This window comes from Anabrus simplex, chromosome 1, assembly GCF_040414725.1.
Source record: "Anabrus simplex isolate iqAnaSimp1 chromosome 1, ASM4041472v1, whole genome shotgun sequence".
Taxonomy (NCBI): Eukaryota; Metazoa; Arthropoda; class Insecta; order Orthoptera; family Tettigoniidae; genus Anabrus; species Anabrus simplex.
This window is the reverse complement of record NC_090265.1, coordinates 1,158,528,836-1,158,548,168: the sequence shown is the minus strand read 5'-3', so window position 1 is coordinate 1,158,548,168 and position 19,333 is coordinate 1,158,528,836. Positions and strand designations below refer to the sequence as shown.

Here is a 19,333-nt window from a genome sequence, read left to right as displayed (position 1 = left end):
AGAGCACGACTTCATAACGTAATATGAAGCAGTTGAACCTGGAGCTGTCAGTGCTATACTGCTAAACTTCTGCACATAATTGAAATGCAGATTAATGCACCTATTATTGGGTTTTCTATATAACACACTGCAATACTGTTTGCAGCAAAAATGGTTTAAAATTATTGAAAATGATTATCTCCACTTGGAAAGAAACTCAAAATACTTTTTTTGCTGTTTTAGATGATGACCTGGACTTCACCCAAAAAAAAAATATATAATCTGGAATTAATGTAATTAAATACCAGTTTAGGTAAATATAATAGCAGATGGTCTTCTAAAGAGCACACATTTTGAAATTCTGGGAAGTTCATGCATCATATCCACATATTTTTTTAGTGCTATTTGTTCGGGACATCGACCCATGTGGATCTTTTGCCCCTACTGGCACCATATTGTATGAACCTGCGTTTAATTGGAATGGCAGTAGTGTGGAATGTTGTGTGTGAGGAAAGGAAGATTAAGGACGTTACAAACACCCAGTCCCCAGGCCAGGGATGTTAATCATTACAATTAAAAAACCCTGATCCGGCCGAGAATCGAACCCGGGGCCACCAGGTGACAGGCAGACGTGTTGCCCCTTACACCGCGGGGCCGGACATAGTCTGAAAATATATCACCCCACAACGGATTTCTCCCTTTTTTTTTTTTTTTTTTTTTTTTTCCATTATAGCATCTGCACAATTTGGCACATCATAGAAGGCTAACGAATTGGTGGTTACTGATTAAATCATATATGACAAAAGCAAGTCAGCTAAATCTAGAGTGTGCTCTTGATGGTGACTCCTAGAGTTACCGTAAATGCAGCTGTTATAACTATGATAACTTTGTGGAACTTTTTCAGTGTGTTTTGATGCTCGGCATTGTTTTGGAGCCCCCTCAATCGGAAATATCAAATCTATAGCATAGAAAATGTTGTTCGTATCACTTGTAAATATTTCAAGTATTTCTGTTTTTGAAGCTATTCACACTAAATGCTCTATAAAATGCCAGACCTATTGCAACTGACCTGCTAATAAGCTGCATTGCCATCTTAACATTCATCTTTAGAAAAACCTTAGGATTGATGTGCCTTAGGATTTACATCTATATATATAAAATAACATGTCCTGATTGACCGACCATCGCCGAGCCAAAACTACTGGACATAAAGAAATGAAATTTTGGGGATACATTTATATTAGGGTGTAGGTGCTCACTAAGGGAGAATTTTTGGATATTCTGGCATTACAGGGGTGAAAAGGGGGGTGAATTTTTAAAATGAGCATATCTATATCTCAAAACTTAAAAGTTTACGGACATAAAAATTGGTATTTGGAATCTCCTTTAAAAATAAAGAAACCCCTTTTTTTTTTGTTTTCAGAAAATCCCATTAAGGGGGCTGGAAAATGGGGGAAGAGGGGTTGAACTCCTTTAATGAGGAGATTTATATCTCAAAAACTGAAGGTGTTACAAACATGAAAATTGGTATTTGGAATCCCCTGCGAAAATAAAGAAACTCGTATTTTTGTCTTTTTGGATAATCCGATGAATAGGGGGTGAACAGGAGTGGCAAATGGGGTGAATTTTTAAAATGACAATACCTGCAAATTATCTCAGACAGGTAACATATTACAGATTTGAAAACGGGTACTTAGAATTTCCTGTAAAAGTAAAGATTTTTTTTTTTTTTTAAGTTGCAGACGTGAACATTGGTATTTGGCATCTCCTTTAAAAATAATGAAACACGTATTCTTTGGATTTCGGAAAAAAAACTGTTAACAGGGGGGGGAGGGGGGATTGAAAGAATTAAAAAATTAGTTGAATTATTTGTATGACAATGTGTGTATATACCAAAAAAATCTAAAGATGTTACAAACGTGAAAACTGGTATTTGGAATCTCGTTTAAAAATAAAGAAACACGCATTGGAGGGGGAATCAACTTGGTAGGGGGCGATGAAAACGGAGATGAATTCCTTTTACGAGGATACATATATATATCTCAAAAACTGAAGATGTTACAGTCGTGATAACTCGTATTTGGAAGGTCTTTTAAAGAAACGGATACCGTACTGTTTATTTTTGGAAAATTCACTTAAGTAGGGAGTGTGAAAGGACGTGAAAAAAATTTAATTCTTTTTCTGGAGAAACTTATATCTCAAAACTGAAGGTTACAGACGTGGAAATTGGTATTTGGAATCTCTTTGAGAACTAAAGAAACACGCATTTATTTTGGGTGAGGTAAAACTAACTTAACGGGCGGGGGTGGAGTGAAAAAGGAGTTGAATTCTTTTCATGAGGATACTTATATCTCAAAAACTGAAGATGTTACAGACATGAACGTTTGTGTTTGGAATCCTCTTTCAAAGTAAAGAAACAAGTGTTCTTTTGTCTTCGGAAAATCTACTTAAGGGGGATGAATGAACTGAAAAAGTAGTTGAATTCTTTGTATGAGGATACTTATTTCTCAACAACTAAAGATGTTAAAGACGTGAAAAATTGGTATTCGGAATCTCCTTGGTAAATAAAGAAACACGCACCTTTTGGGGAGGGGGAATCAACTTAATGGGTAGGAAGTGGGGGGGAGGGGGGTGGAAATGGAGTTGAATTACGTTTATGAGGATACTTATATCTCAAAAAATGAAGATGTTACAGACGTGAAAATTGGTATTTGGAATCACCTTTAAAAATAAAGAAACATGTATTTTTGTTCTAGGAAAATACACTTGAATTGGGGGGGGGGGGGAAGGAAGGACTGGTCAAGGGGTTGAAATCTTTTTATGGGGATACTTATGCATATCTCAAAAACTGAAGATGTTACAGATGTGGGAATAGGTATTCGGAATCTCCTTTAAAAATAAAGAAACGTGTTTATTTTTTCGACTTGAGAGAAGACTGTTTCTCACATGTACAGTTCTATGTCGCATGGATGTCTTAGCCGCAAAAGGTAATAACCACAAACGTGGTTTACAAAGAATTTCTGGGGGTAAATGAAACTCAATTTTTAGGTGAGATTTTATTAGAAATTTTCAGATAATGTCTTAGTACAATGTCGAGGAACGATTACTTTGATCAAATTACGAAATCCACGTGTGCGAAGCAGCGTTTAATTGCTAGTTATAACATAAAACAGCCTGACATAATGCTGACTGCATTTAATAACTACACTCATTTCACACCCTAACAATATCGCACAGTGCGTCGTGCCTGCACAGTATTGCTTTCAACTGCTACTCATTCAGTCCAAACAATATGTGTGGTGTTGAAATATGGAACTAACTTCTCTGGACTATAGAGCCTTATGGAAGTTCCAACACTTGTTAATCTAAGCTGCAGTAACCAAATGTTGATGGAAGTTTATGGTGATAGTGTGTATCTCACACTCTGGTTTTTGAGTGGTTATAAAATTGTAGGAGAGGAGGAAGTCATGTCCCAGTTGACCATATACCTAAGTTAAATTTGCATACACAGCCTGTCCACCTTTCAAGTCTACTTCTTTATCCCGATTAGCCCAGTTTTTTTTTTTTTTTTTTTTTTTTTTTTTTTTTTTTTTTTTTTTTTTTTTTGCTAGGGGCTTTACGTCGCACCGACACAGATAGGTCTTATGGCGACAATGGGATACGAAAGGCCTAGGAGTTGGAAGGAAGCGGCCGTGGCCTTAATTAAGGTACAGCCCCAGCATTTGCCTGGTGTGAAAATGGGAAACCACGGAAAACCATCTTCAGGGCTGCCGATAGTGGGATTCGAACCTACTATCTCCCGGATGCAAGCTCACAGCCGCGCGCCTCAACGCGCACGGCCAACTCGCCCGGTAGCCCAGTTTTACAGCCAGATGTCCTTCTTGATGCTAGACCTATGTGTAGGGATGTATTCATTATTGTGTGTTTCTGTGGTGGTAGGTAGTGTGGTGTATTGTGTGTGTAGGAAGAGAAGTGTATGAAAACAAACACAAACATCCAGTCCCTGAGCCAGAGGAGCTCCCAGCTGGGAACTGAACCGAGAGCCCTCTCAACTAAAGGCCAGCACGCGGACCATTCAGCCAAGGAGCCAGACGGATCTTCAACTCTACTAATACATTTAAGTTTTCCATGATTGTATTTTCTCTTTTTTTATTTTTATTTTCTACGGGCTTTACGTCGCACCGACACAGATAAGTCTTATGGCGACGATGGGGTAGGAAAGGCCTAGGAGTTGGAAGGAAGCGGCCGTGACCTTAATTAAGGTACAGCCCCAGCATTTGCCTGGTGTGAAAATGGGAAACCACGGAAAACCATCTTCAGGGCTGCCGACAGTGGGATACGAACCTCTTTTTTGATTAAGAGTTCCATCAGCTTGTCTGTCTCCCCCTTTTTCCTCAAAACAAATTGGCTGCTCTTTTGTTTCCTGATTATTCCAAACTACTGTGTCTCACTCTGATGTTATCTGGCTAGAAATCTCAGTTCATTTCCTAGCTAGTTTCACTTACTCTTAAAATGCCATCTGAGCTGATATCTCCCTCCATTCCCCAGCTGGTTTCTCTTTTCCTAAAATTTCATCGTTAAACTTCTATTATTGCCCTTTTACTTTCTATTTTTCTGGGTATCATTGTAGTTCTCACATTTTAGATGCCAACCACTCTTGCTGGAACTTTGGCTTTTACCCATTCTTTTGTCTCTAGTTGCATTCTTGGGATACAGTTCATACAAACCTTCTGGGTGTATTATAAACAGCCACCCACAACATAAACACAAAAATTAAATGAGGAGCTTATAAGCCAAGGGGTACTAGTGCTCTTTTTATAGTTTTGAGAAAAAGGACTTTTAAGTTAAAACTCTGTTCAAAATTTTCAAAAACATTTATGACCACATAATGTTTGTAGTATGATTCTACAGGATTATGAAATTCTATGAAAAATTTCAAACTATAGAAAAAAATATTTTTTAAAGGTTTATGTTAACGCTCAAATGTTAACATGTCGCACTTGTACCCCTTGGCTTCTAAAAGGATTTGTATTTTTAGAAAAAAAACAGGGTGTATGATTCAAAAACTGTATCTATATATATAAAATAAGAGTTTTGTCTGTACATTGCTCAGAATTTAAAAAGGATGGTATTTCTGTATCAGTCACGTCCACAGTAACAAGGAAATGCCCTTTTTACTTTTCCGTAATGTCTGTCTGTATGTATGTATGTATGTATGTATGTATGTACCTGCATCACGAGAAAACGGCTGAAGAGAATTTAATGAAACTCGGTATGCGAAGTCGGGGAATAAGTCGCTACAATCTAGGCCATAAATAATTTTGTTCACACTGCCTGAAATGGTAGTTTAGGGTAAGGCCTAAAACTTAATTCTCAGATATTTATGTTATTAGTGGTTCTACCTTAATGAAAATCGGTATGCAAAGTCAGGGAATAAGTCGCTATAATCTAGGCCATACAGTAAATAATTTGATTCACGCTGAGTGAAATGATAGTTTAGGGGAAGGCCTAAAATTTAATTCCCAAATAATTATGTTATTAGTGGTCATATCGATAAATACTACAAAACTAAAGGTATATAGTATTAAATTTCCTATCATTTATGTCTTATACGTTGTTACTGTACCGGCTGTGATCACAGAGATATTCATGAATTTGGATTTTTGTTATGAAGTCCATATCAGCATCGAGTCACAAGAAAGTGAGTAAACAGAATTTAATGAAAATCGGTATGTAAAGTCGGAAAATAAAGAACTACAGTTTACGCTATAAATAATTTTATAAGATGCCCTAATATCACCGAGTTGAAAGAAAACTAAATTGAAGGCGTACAATATAGAAAGCTCATAAGAGCTGTTCAATCCCCACTCTGAGCACTGACTGGAATGAGCAGTGTGCATATTTAACGGAATAATGGCAGATGAGTGTTCATGGCTGTCTGCGGTCTGGTCACTCCAGTTTTGGAACTTTGGACTTTTAGATTGGCACCATAGTACTATTTGTTAAAAGTGAGAAAATATGCGGTTTTTCATTTGATTGAGTATTTTATATGATAACATTGCTTTCCTACTGATGTTTCTGTAATGATATATTTTGACTTCAGTTAAGGAAAGCCACCTAGTCAGTCTTTCTGAGAACCCCATAGCGAAGCACGGGTACATCAGCTAGTTTTTAATATAACTGTCAGCTAATTTTTAATATAACTGAGGAAGGTCTCATTGTCTTGTGTCTTAATAGACATTAGGTATGATTACATTATATTATGACATTATGCATCATCGTCACTGTCCAAAATATGGTCTGCTTCTTCTTCCAAGGCTTCTTGGTTGACATCTTCATCCTCACCTCCCTCCATTCTTCCACCTTGCTGCTCTGTTTGATGTTATAATGTGTTGTAGAATGCATGGTGGCATGGTGGCACGAAATGAAGTAGTTCTTGCAAATCCTTGAACCTGTTACCTTTGATACCTGGATGGCAGCTCGAGTAGCACAAGTCGTCTAACTGGTGGTCTTCCTGGCACAGACTTGGTCTTCATTGTGTATGTTGAGATTAGCATGTCTTCATTGAAAGTGGTTTTGTAGAAAACTGTGTAAGGGTCAGACTTGCAAAATCATAGCCACTACATTCCTCTGATACCCTTGACCAATTTTACATTACGGTCTTCGAGAGGTTCCAGGGACAGAAACTCTTCATCTTGCGTACAAGCCACCAAAAATCTTTTGGATGATTTTGCAATGATATCCATCCAATCTTGGGGTACGTAAATGCCTTTGCTGGATTGTCTCCGGCATCGTTCGATTACACCAAAGTTTCCATCGCAATCATTGTACGAGTCACCAGACAGGAGGTACTTATGATCAGCTTGTTCAATATGTGTGTGTATTTGTACTATAAACAACCAGAACTTGACTATAAACCTACTTTTATTTTAGTCCCCTGCATTGTCACTAAACATTGTGATTCTTTTAACTGTAGATGGGAGAGTTTTGACGAATTTATACAAACATGAAAACATCTCTAGGTCATGGACACAAAAGTTGTAAATCAACAACTGTCGAGAGTAGTAAACTTTGGAGCAAGTCAACACTGGTGATGGAAGCATTTTTTGTAGGTCAAAGCAAATTGCTACGTGAGTTTTATTTCTTTTAACCTCTTCTTCAGCATCCTTTAACTGCTTTCTAGCAATTTCTGCCTTGCGTAAGTGTAACTCTTTCTCAATAAGAGCTCATTCTTTGTCTTGTGGCTGCCCATTGGCTATGACATTCTGTAATTTGTCACAAGTAACACATGTTACTTGTGGAAGCTTAAATTAAATTGTATATTGAATATGTAGCGGTAATAACTTAGTTTTACAGGCTCAACATTTCTTTCCTGGCAATACTCTTAGTAAAGACTGTACATCTTCTTAATATTTAAGTCACCACTTAAGTATTTCTGATTTGGTGCACAGTATATGAGTAATGACTACTATATCTAGGAAAACTTTAGATGTGCTCTTTGGCACTTTCAACCTTAACTTGAGGGAGTTTGTTGCCAGGAGGTCTATGCCCTCTTTTGTCTTTGGTACTAATACCAGTTTGGGAAACTTTCTTACTTATGACGTTAGTTAGCCTCTTATTGGAAATATCCAGAGTGCTTAGAAAAATTGTTTGCATACTCTTTCTTCAAGAAAAGTATGAACACAAGTGACAGACTTTGAGTAGCTAGCCTGAGCCTGTTCCTTTTGTTTCATGGTCTGACCTGTCTGTCTTCATGTTGTCGTCCTTTCCTATCCACATATGCTTTACCCTTGTTGCGATTTTTCTTGGCCACATTTCTTTTCCATAAGTGACTCCTTGTTGTTTTCTTACAGCCAGGATGTTTGGGTCTCTTTTGTAGTGGTGCTTCATCTTGTCCAGAATCTGTAGAACAAAACCCCATAAATAGGTTCAAAATTGTGTGTATTGGTTGAGGTAGATTAAGTACAGTAGAACCTCACTTATTCGAAAATTCAAGAAATAGCCTATTTATTTCGAATTAGAGGAAGTTTGAACTATAGAGATTGATGTTAGTAGAATTTGAATTATAGAGGTGTTATAGTTCATGTTTCAACAGGCTTGTTTTTGTACTTATTTCAAATATCAGAGGCTTACAGTATGACAGTTTGAATACCTTCATTATTTTGATTGTTTTCGGGTCTGACAGGAACAGTCTGATCGGTTACATACTTTCCCTCTTCATCATCTATGCTTTCAGATTGCGAGGAATCCTTGTTGACATAATCGGGGTCTTCATCGGTGTCGTCTATATAAAAAACTCATTAAAAAAATTATGCTAAACAAAAAATACCTTTTCAGCTTTTGTGGCCTACACAATGAGAACTAGGCCTAGGTTATTAAAGTATTCTGTAAAAGTAATTTTTGGCACAACGGGAAAATGAAAGGGGAAATTGTACTACGGGATTTAATTAAATTTATTGGTAAAATTGTAAAATTGTGCTTAAAAATTAATGTTATCAATACTTCACATAATAAAACATACAGAAGTCTCATACGTCTTCAGTGTTTAAAATTCTAAAAAACGTTTATGATACACTGTCAAAAAAGTACAGTAATGTTAGCCTCGTTTCTTAAAGAGTAGTAGTTTTATAACAATAGTTAACAGAAACTTTGTAAATGAATCCATTTGAACACTTACCTCCGAATAGGTTAGGCAGAGATTCATCACTATCTCTGGCCATTATTGTAGATATTATTCAAGTCAAACTGTTTAAATATGTTGAAATTCTTCCTTACAGACACTCTATTATTGTGCTAAACAAACAGTAAATAATATTGACACATTACAGCGATAAAACTATTAGAATACAGAGCAGACGGCATGATGTGCAAGTGATGCAAGTGGTTGGTGCTTATGTTTGGTGCACAACGGGTACATGTGTCACTTGTTCCCCTTGGCTTCTAAGCCAAGCGGCGAATTCAGTTAGTACTTTTATTTCTACCGCTAGATCTCGGCACCTGATGGGCATTCACTTATACCCCTCTGCCACAAACTTTTCCTATGCATTAGCTATCCAACGCTGAACTTAACTTAATTTTTGTAAGAATGACACTTGTACCCCTTGGCTTATAAGCCCCTCAAATGTCTTATATGCTAGGCTAAGTGTTATTTCTCCATCACTTTCCAACATAGTATGGATGCCATTATGAGAAATATTTTCAGGGTAGACAAGGAGGTTAGCAGCAGGGTACAATCGGGCAAGTCGGGCTTGCGGTTAAGGGCACGCAGCTGTGGGCTTGCATTAGGGAGATAGTGGGTTTAAACCCCACAGTCGGCAGCCCTGAAGATGGTTTTCCATGGTTTCCCATTTTTATACCAGGCAAATGCTGGGGCTGTACCTTAAGGCTACAGCTGTTTCCTTCCCACTCGTAGCCCTTTCCTGTTCCATCCTCGCCATAAGACCTATCTGCATCAGTGCAGTGTAGAGCCAATTGTAATGTATTTTTTTTAAATGGTGCAATTTACTAAAAGATTCTATCAGAGAATGAGAGAGTGTGGAAAATGGTTACCAAGACAGTATGAAAAGACGTTGTACAAAACCTATTTTGTCCTAGTTTTCATATATGAAGCAGAAACATGAGTAACAAGTGAGGAAAGCAAAAAGAAAAAAATACACTGAATTGAAATTAATTCTTTGAAGCATGCTACAGTAAACAAGTAAAGATCATATAAAGAAAATAGATGCACGAGACAGGCTGTGAATGGAGAAGCTACAGAATAGAATAGAGAAAACAGGCTGAAATAGTTTGGCCATGTTAGAAGAATGGAAGAAAAGAATTCCTGGAGAAATACTTGAATGGATGCTTAAATTGAATACTAACAGGTAAGTCAAGGAGAAGAGGGATACAGAAAGTGAAGGAAGAATAATTGGAAGAGGAGTTGATGATGTGCCAAGAATATTCAGAGAGGAATGGTGGAAGAATAGATAGAAATGGAGGTCTCCAATCCATTACCCTCCCCGACAGGGAGTTGGGTAAATGAAGTAGGAGGAGAACAGCAATAAGGAGTTCAGTTCAGGAAACATTTGTTTCTGACTGACTTTGTTTGCTGATGACAGTGCTATCCTTGCTAATAATGTTGCCTAAGCCAAAACTGGTTAGGACATTTTTGTGGAAACCGAAAAAAAATGTTAGAGAGGGAATGTGCTAAAAAATGAAAAACAATTACACTGTTAAATTTAAGGTTAGATTTGAACATAAAAATAATGATAATGAAAACAAATAAACAAGTGTTTACAGTTATAATTAATTAAATAAAGAAATAATATGTTTTAAGAACACAACATAGTAAAACATTAAGGAAAAACGTTAGAGACACGAACTATACAAGTTGCTTAAAATTATGTTTAAAGTTATTGTAGGAATGTCCAACATCGAGACGATTTGCACGTGTTTGATGTGTGGATTAGCATCCTCTTTCTAAATAAACTTTAATTTTTCATCATTTTTAAACTGTCTAGCTTTCTTCTTCTTCTCCATAACTGATTGTTCTGCAAACCACTATGCGTAAGTACAGTAGGCCTTATTTATATACGTTGTTACACAATTCACTTACGAACATAAAATTAAGCAGCAACACGTATACATACATAATACATAGGCCTACAGTAGGCTAATTTATGTACGTTGTTACACAATGCACTTAACAAACGTAAAATTAAGCACCAACATGTTACATGTGCTACTGTTGCGCGATCCAAACACACACACGCCCACATCAAAGACTGGCTTGAGAGCAATGCTCCCTGCAGCTGTAGGCCGACATACTAGGGCCGTGAAGTTAAGTTCTCTACCAAATCCTCACCCAGGCCTGTCGTTGCTGGCACATCGTGTGCGCAACGTGGCCGGGAACGCTAATTTAAATTTCTTATGGTGGAAATTACAAACATACTAAAGAGTGATGTAAATGTGCTATCCAGGTTTCTTTAACTTTTATTTAATATGACATGGACTGGGACTTTGAAATAATGATGTAATAACCAGAGAAATGCGCTAGAGAGGGACGTCTTAACCAGTTTCAACTGTACTTATATCTAACGTTGCCTTGCCATATAGCCTGAAGATAAATGCAGACAAAACCAAAACCCTTACAGCAGATGGTACTCAGACTAAGGTTCACATCAGCAGCATGCCAGTTGAACTAATCCAGCAATTCTAATACTTGAGAACACTGATCCAGGAGAAGGAAATGTCACTGAGTGCAAAAGTACATATCGAGATTGGACAGGTAGTGGCAGCATTCGCATCATGTAGTGTTTGTGCCGGGCTGGCTCAGTCCGGTGGTATTTGAAGGTGCTCAAATACGTCAGCCTCATGTTGGTAGAGTTACTGGCACGTAAAAGAACTCCTGTGGGACTAAATTCCGGCACCTCAGTGTCTCCGAAAACCGTAAAAGAGTAGTTAGTGGGACGTAAAACAAATAAGATTATTATTATTATTATTATTATTATTATTATTATTATTATTATTATATTGTAGTGTTTGTGAAAGAGCATCAGGATTAAAAGATGTGCCTCTTTTGCATACTGTTTCTACCAGTATTGTTCTGAAATATGGACTGTTCTGAAACAAGATCTTCAGAAGCTGGAAGGCTTCCAGATGAATTCCTCCATCAGAGTCTTAGCATTTACTCTCCATGACCACTTTCACAATTAAACCATCTGGAACAGTGTGATAACCAGCCAACTATTGGAGAAGCGATCCAGATGAGGACACTTAGGTCTTCTGATCATGTCTGCCATATGAACAAGAACATGATACCCCTACAGATTTATTTGGTGGCAGTGACTCTAGCACAGTGGAAAGTTCAAAGAGCAGCACCCAACTATTAATGAAAGTCCAAAAACCAGCAGCACCAACAGTAACGTACCGGCTTCAACCTGTTGCCAGCTAAGAAAAGAAAAAGGGCTAAGTAGTTTAGACTGTAGAGCACTGCCCTTCGGAGTCCAGGTTGGTGGGTTCAATCACAGACAGCTCAGTCTGATAGTATTTGAAGGTGTTCAGATACACCAGACTAGCGTCTGTAGATTTACCAGCTTGTAAAGGAACTCCTGCAGGACAAAATTCCATCACTACAGCACCTCCAGATACCATAACAGTAGTTGGTATGATGCTTAGTTATTTAGGTGTTATATTTATTTATCGACAGACCAAGAAACTTTTCAAGTTTTATTATCATTATCGTATAATTGAAACTAGTTCATTATTAAGAAGGGACGTGTAACAGAACACCTATACATAGAGCATGTGTAATATTTGCACACTCTTGTTATGATGTAGTAGACTAACTTTGTTGATAACTCAAAGAAGTTATTATAATAATGATCTTTAAAAATTCTAGCCTGTATGACTAATGAGAAGTCTTCAGGCTGTTACACTCCAGTTCTGTTCAAATTTTGCATGCAGGTAGCTGAGCTAGTGTGTATTCCTAAAGTGAAAACTATATGTGCCCGAATTAATATTGAGTGCTCTTTATTTTTATTGGAGTATAACATCTCATTGACTTCCCTTGTAAGAAAACCAGTTGTTTCAATCATTTACAAACAATTTATTTTTTTCAGGATACTCCGTACACATGCGATATCTGTGGCAAGTCATTCAAGTGGAAAACAAACCTCAACATTCACTTGAAGGTGCATGCTGGTGAGAGGTTTCCATGTGAAGAATGCGGGAGGGAATTCGGACGGCGTGCTGATCTGATAAAACACCAGCGGACACACACTGGAGATCGTCCTCATGTCTGTGGAATCTGTTCCAAGAGCTACAGTGACAAAGCCATGCTCCAAAAGCATCTCAAGTCCCACAGTGACCATAAACCACACATTTGTGATATTTGTGGGAAGAGCTACCACTTCCATTGGTATCTCAATTCGCACAAAAAGATCCATCTTCAGAATGATGAGAAGAACTTAACCTGTCCAATATGTGGCAAGGTATTCAACAAGAAGTCAAACTTGCTATGTCACACCAAGTCTCACATTGAGTAGAAGCTTTGAAATGAGGCCAGCTGCAGCCATGAAGCTCCAGTCCTAAATGAATATACTTCAGTAGCATTGCTATGGTATGACACCAGCTGCTGAAGGACTGTTTTACCTTCTTTACAGGGTGTAAATGGCAGAAATAGAATGCCTTCAATAGAATTTGCCTGTAGGAAGGGAAAGTAAAATGCCAAGTGCTATTTTGGTCATATTAGCCTTTTCTTGGGTGGATTTAAATGCCCTGTTTACTCATGAAAAGCACACCAGTAATCAGGTTCTTGTTCTACACAAGAACATACAGTAATTCTCCCTTCCTCCAAATAAGCACTAAAAAGCATTTGACTTAGTAGTGAGTCCTTGTTGTGTGTCCTAAATATTGTTTTAGGAGGTCTGTTTGAAATATAATGAACTTCAAAATCATAATTAGAATAACAGTATTTTGAAATAAAGGCATATATCTACTTGTAGTAGGTATTGAATTTGGAAGCAAGTTTTGCCCTTGGATGTGATATTTAGCAAGCAGTGCCAATCATTAGATCCCTCTCAGTCGTAGTAATTTTCAGTAAAATACTTACATGAATACAAAGAAAATACCTTCATCATACACAAATACAGAGTTCTAACAGATACTAAAAAAAACAAGTTGTGCTTTCTCATAAATTTCTTGTTGTGGAGAACAACTTCTATTGTCAGTGGAAGCAAAACTGGAAATAACTTTGCTGTAATATCTCTTAGGAATGAAGGGCTAATCTGAGTGGAGTACATGCTAATAGACATGTAATCAATGTTTATACCTCTGATGTGGTGAATGAAATAGTGAACTGTGTATCATAGTCATGGATCTCTCATCTTTACTGAAATGATCAGAGGTTTATTCCAATATAATATATTTTTTTCCTAAAGGACATTTTTCATAAGAAAAATTCTAAATTAGGAGCAATGTGCTGGAGAACATTGTAATTTTAAGTCTAGCATTTTGATGCTTGTATGCTTATTAAATTTGTTATGCTCTTGTCTTTTTTCCTTTTTAATGTGCGATGTTTTATTTAGTTACCATTTTCTTCTTTTTGATATTTCAGCATTGTATTCCAGGTCCAAGAATACAATCATTAGCACTTTCTCCAGACTTTGTTTCAAATACATTAATGCTCTACATATTATTGGTAGGTCTTCCTTTTTACAAAAAATAGAAAATATGTTTGTATTTGTAATGGAATAACATATATTTATCATATGGCATTTAGTGCCAGGAGTGCCTGAGGACATGTTCGGCTTGCCCATGGATGGCCTGCATTGTCTGGGTGTGAGATGATGATGATGATGATGATGATGATGATGCAGGGAGTGAGAGAAATTTAGATGTATAGTGACAAATTATCAGGCCACTATTGAAATTTTTTTTAAAGGCTGAATGAGTAGTAAATGATTAGAAGTCAATTTCTCCTGTCTATATTAAAAGAATATTTCTTGAGAAAAGGTATTCCAGATTCAGTTACTGTTAGTTGCTCTGTGTACAGTGCCAGTTTTGACTCACTACCACCAACTGATAACAGAAGAGGCATCTGAATATAAAACCGGTAATTATGATGATAGTGATAACATTATTACCTTTTCTAATTTAAGACTTCATATGAATAATCCCTTTAAAATAATAAACTTGCATACAAATGTGTAAAATTATAATATTTTATAATAAAGGGCTGGGTACATTTCAGATCTTGAATTTGTTGGACCTATCTGACATTTTAAGCTAAATTACTATTGGTTGTACAGTTTTTTTTTTAGCTTTAGTTGCAGCACCACTCAGAGCACAACATGGTTGGCGCAGTGACACTCAGTCGCTAGTCAGTATAGCGCGCACCTTTCCTCCCCACTATTTTGCGGCAATTCACATTTATAGAAAGTTATTTCTGGTGAAACTATTATCGGGCTTAAACCTACCTGGCATTGCACTTGATCTTCAGAATGTTGTCCCTCAGCTGTCAAACAGGCCTGACACCTCATAAACAGGTTTGCAGACACTCGGCGAACCTCAGCCTATGTGATGTTCAAAATAACTTGTATAATGTTCTCTTATGTGAGAGTTGTTCACATACACTTTGCCTTCAACATATCCCACAGGTAACAGTCACAGGGATTTAAATCAGGAAATCTAGCAGAATAGTTAACCCGTAACCCCTCAGTGACACAGATCATTTAAGTGCACAGAGGTGATTCAGGTATGAGCACTAAGAAAATGCAGAGATGTCTTTAAAAATTCACTGGTACAACAATTTAACTCAGATTATTTTCAAACGTTTACAGTAGTCTCAGAAGAATGTAGTTTACATTCATTGACTTTATAGTCTACTAATAGAGAACAGACCTTCCACATTTTATATGGAATGAAAGTGTTGTGCTTGTATTTGCATGGGTTGTTTCACATCACAGTGCAATGAAAACTAGGGTAATCATTGCCTCAAGAACGTTGGTGGAATAACCAGGAAAAATAGTTCAAAGATTCAGTTAGCACAATTCCCAGGTTAATGGGATTAAGTTCATGAGAAACAGGGCATGTACTATGGCATATTTCATTGTCCATTACTTGGTCTTGGTTATCATGTACTCCGGTGTTGAAAGATTTATAGGAATCCTCACCAGATGATAACATGCATATCAGTCAAAAGTTGATGATTTATACCATTAATCTACATAAGGAAACTTCATGTAGTGTTACATAAATTTAAGTCTATATGCTCTCAAGCAGAAAGAGGTCAGACTATTTCGAACTCTTTGGAAGGAAAAAAAGGAAATGTTAATTTGGGCTGATTCATACATACAAGGAAGGCACAGATCCATTTCCATCTCTACAACTATAAAACTTTATGAGCTAGAACAAAATGAAGGTAGACCTACAAGGGTCTATATCACGCATAGAGGTCGGCAGGTCGGCAGCATGTGAAGAAAAGGAAGTTTATACGACGTATGGATGTCAGCATCAAGGGGTTAACCACACGATTTTTGAAAACTTCCCGTAATAGGACGATGGGGCGATAAGTTCACAAGAGGGCATGTACTTTGGCATATTTCATTGTACATTACTTGGTCTTGCGTACCATAGACCTATTAGCAGTGTGTGCCGTTGCATTATCTTGCATCAAGTAATCATTACTCCTTCTGTCAACTTTTCAAAGAATGGCCTGAGAATGAAGTCTGTATATCAGTCTGCAATTATTGTTTCATTAAAAAATACAGGTCCTATAATTCTGCAAACACTTATTGCACACCAAACTCCTATCTTTACATCGTGAAGTGGATGCGCATGCAGCTGGTGTGGATTTTCTTCATTCCACTAGTGATTGTTTTGACTATTTACATAGCCACTTAACTGCAGCCATGCCTCATCACTAAAAAATATTTCTAGGTCAAGATATCCATCATGAACTCTCTGAAGCAACCAGTTACAGTACCAGACCCTAGCTGAATTGTCAGGTCCTCTTAAATGTTGGGCAGCAGTAGGTTTTGGCTTTTAACAGTTTTGTTGCTTTGTGTGCAGAAGTTAATGATGCATTAGCTTGTATGGCGAGAGACAACAGGGGTTTTTAATTGGAGTTCTTTCCAGGAGAGCTCCCATTTCTTCGAGCTTGTCATGCATTAAAACAGTACCGAGCTCGATAGCTGTAGTCGCTTAAGTGCATTCAGTATTCGGGAGATAGTAGGTTCAAACCCCACTGTCGGCAGCCCTGAAAATTGTTTTCCGTGGTTTCCTATTTTCACACCAGGCAAATGCTGGGGCTGTACCTTAATTAAGGCCACGGCCGCTTCCTTCCCACTCCTAGCCCTTCCTTGTCCCATCGTCGCCATAAGACCTATCTGTGTCAGTGCTACGTAAAGCAACTAGCATTAAAACAGTATGTCTTGTGCATGTTTTCTTGTCAAGAATGGAGCTGGTGGTGTGGAACTTCTTCACTAAATTATGTACCGTACTACTATGGGGAGGTAGGATGCCAGGAAATTTGCGAATGAATCGAAAGCGGCACTCTATAACAGAAGAATGCTTCGCTTAGCATAACACAATACATGCTGTTCTACTGTTTACATCACCTATTAATACATAGCCCCATTATCTACAAAATTGGTCTGCAAATCCCAATAATTAGATCAACACCTAAAGCTCGGTGGAATTGTTAGAAAGCTGACTGGATAATGTACTTCATGTACACTGATTCTAATATAAGATGGGTAATACCATCTCCTGAGAACTACAATAGTTTCATGGAACTAATCAAAGCTGCTGTTAAGCGAAGTATCCCGAGAGGATTCCTTAAATATTACATACCTAGGTGGAGTGAGGAAACTAACCGTATATGCAAAGAGTATGAACAAGACAACAGTCATGAAAAAGCTACTGAACTCCTGGCATCCTTGGACAGTGCCAGGAAAGAAAAGTGGAATAAAACTGTTGAAAGGCTCAGCTTTACTCACTCTAGCCAGAAAGCTTGGTCACTTGTCCAAAAATTGGACTCTTCAAACAAGCCAACTAGAAAACAATCGTCTATAAATTTAGAGAACATTGCCAACTACCTTGTCTCCTCATCCAGGCCCATGAAAGATAAGAAATACAGCAAAATTTTTTTATCTGAGCTCAAGCAGTTAAAACAAGAAGCTGAATCTCATACCATATACTCTCGACCATTTTCCCCAGAGAAAGTACAGCATGGCCTGAATTCCCTCCAGAATTGTAAAGCAGCTGGATTTGATGGTGTATATCCAGATCTACTGAAGAACTGTGGCCCCACAACTGTACGCTGGTTGGCGTCCTTTAGCAGTATACTGCACTTTGGTCATGTACTCCCATTATTCAAGAGAACCAAAATTATCTCGATACTGAAGCCAGGAAAGGATGCTTCTCTACCCCAGAGCTATAGGCTGATTTCGTTACTGTGTGTTACATATACAGTAGACTAATGGAAAGGCTAATTCTGAACATGATAGCTCCTGCAATTGAACACCTGATCCCAATAGAGCTAGCTGGGTTCTGCCCCAAGCGAGTCTGTAGTGACCAAGTCCTTGCCTTAACATTATATCTGGAGATTGGTTTTGAGAAGAAATGTAAAAATGTTTGTCTTCCTTGATCTGTCCACAGCCTATGACTGTCTGGAGAGAGGGGTTCCTCCTGAAGCTCATCAAGATTGTACCTTGTCTTAAGGTGATTACTCTCATCGATAATGAATTGAGTATTACAAACAGAAGATTGTCAATAGGCTGAAGATGCCCAAAAAGGGAAAAACATGTACCTGAAAAGTGTATGTAATTCATGTAGAATTGAATCACTAAAAACTGTGAATTTTATTCTTGAAAGAATTTTACTGAATGAATTGAGTAATCAATTATTCCAGGTATTCTCTGAAAATTCCAGGAGTAGATTTCAAAAATTGAACAACAACTTACCACAGCATTCAGTCTTAGCCCCTATACTGTTCAATTTGTACATCCATAATATTCCAGAAATTACAGCATGGAAATTCATTTATGCTGATGATATAAACCTAACAGTATAGAGATCTACTTTCAAGGAGACAGAGGATATACTGTCTGAAGATCTACAGGTGATGGATGAATACTTTAGGAAATGGAGACTTCTACCAAGTCCTTTGAAGAAAGAAGTGGCCGCATTCCATCTCAACAACTTAAAGCTAATTGTCAACCTAGGATATGGTTCAGGAATCAACTTTTGAAATACAATAGTACTCCAAAATACCTAGGTGTAACATTAGACAGATCACTGACATATCGAAGTCACGTAGAAAAAACAGCCGCCAAACTGAAGACCCAGAATAACCTGCTGAGAAAGTTGGCTGGAACTTCATGGGGAGCTGACACCAATACTTTGCGAACTTCTGCCTTGGCCATGGTGTACTCTGCAGCTGAGTACTGTGCTGGAATATGGTTAACACGTTGGCTGCTAGAGCGGTACATTGTACCGCTGAGTGAGTGTCTCATAAGGCCACGGCGGTACAAAGTACCTCTGATAGGTGTTGCTATATGAATTTCTCTGCTGGGCCGGCGGACTGCTCAGCTGTTGAATTCCCTATGCTAGTGTACCACTATGGCCTCGGAGCAAATCCTGGCGTGCTTGGTTTCCAAAATAGTCTATTTTTTATTAATCCAACCTCCTTTTATTGGCAGTATGCGAGTATTTGTCCAACCATGCACTTAGGTGTGCCGGGTTAGCTAACTCGCAAGCTCAAGATTTTGAAGATTATGGGTTTGAATCCTACAGTCGGGAAACCTGATTATGGTTTTCTGTGATTTCTCATTTCCACCCCAAGCTTATGCTTACCTAATCAATAGGCCAC

The 19,333-nt window shown here is 37.8% G+C and overlaps 1 protein-coding gene across 1 annotated transcript in view; it reads left to right on the top strand.

Annotated features, from left to right (window-relative positions):
• LOC136877034 (zinc finger protein 84) overlaps positions 1–14,007 on the top strand; it is a 73,986-nt gene extending 59,979 nt beyond the window's left edge. Inside the window, exon 5 of the mRNA XM_067150839.2 lies at positions 12,579–14,007. Within this exon, the coding sequence (XP_067006940.2) occupies positions 12,579–13,004 (426 nt within the window). The 3' untranslated portion in view covers positions 13,005–14,007. The remainder of the gene's footprint in view (positions 1–12,578) is intronic.
• Positions 14,008–19,333: the final 5,326 nt, after the last annotated feature.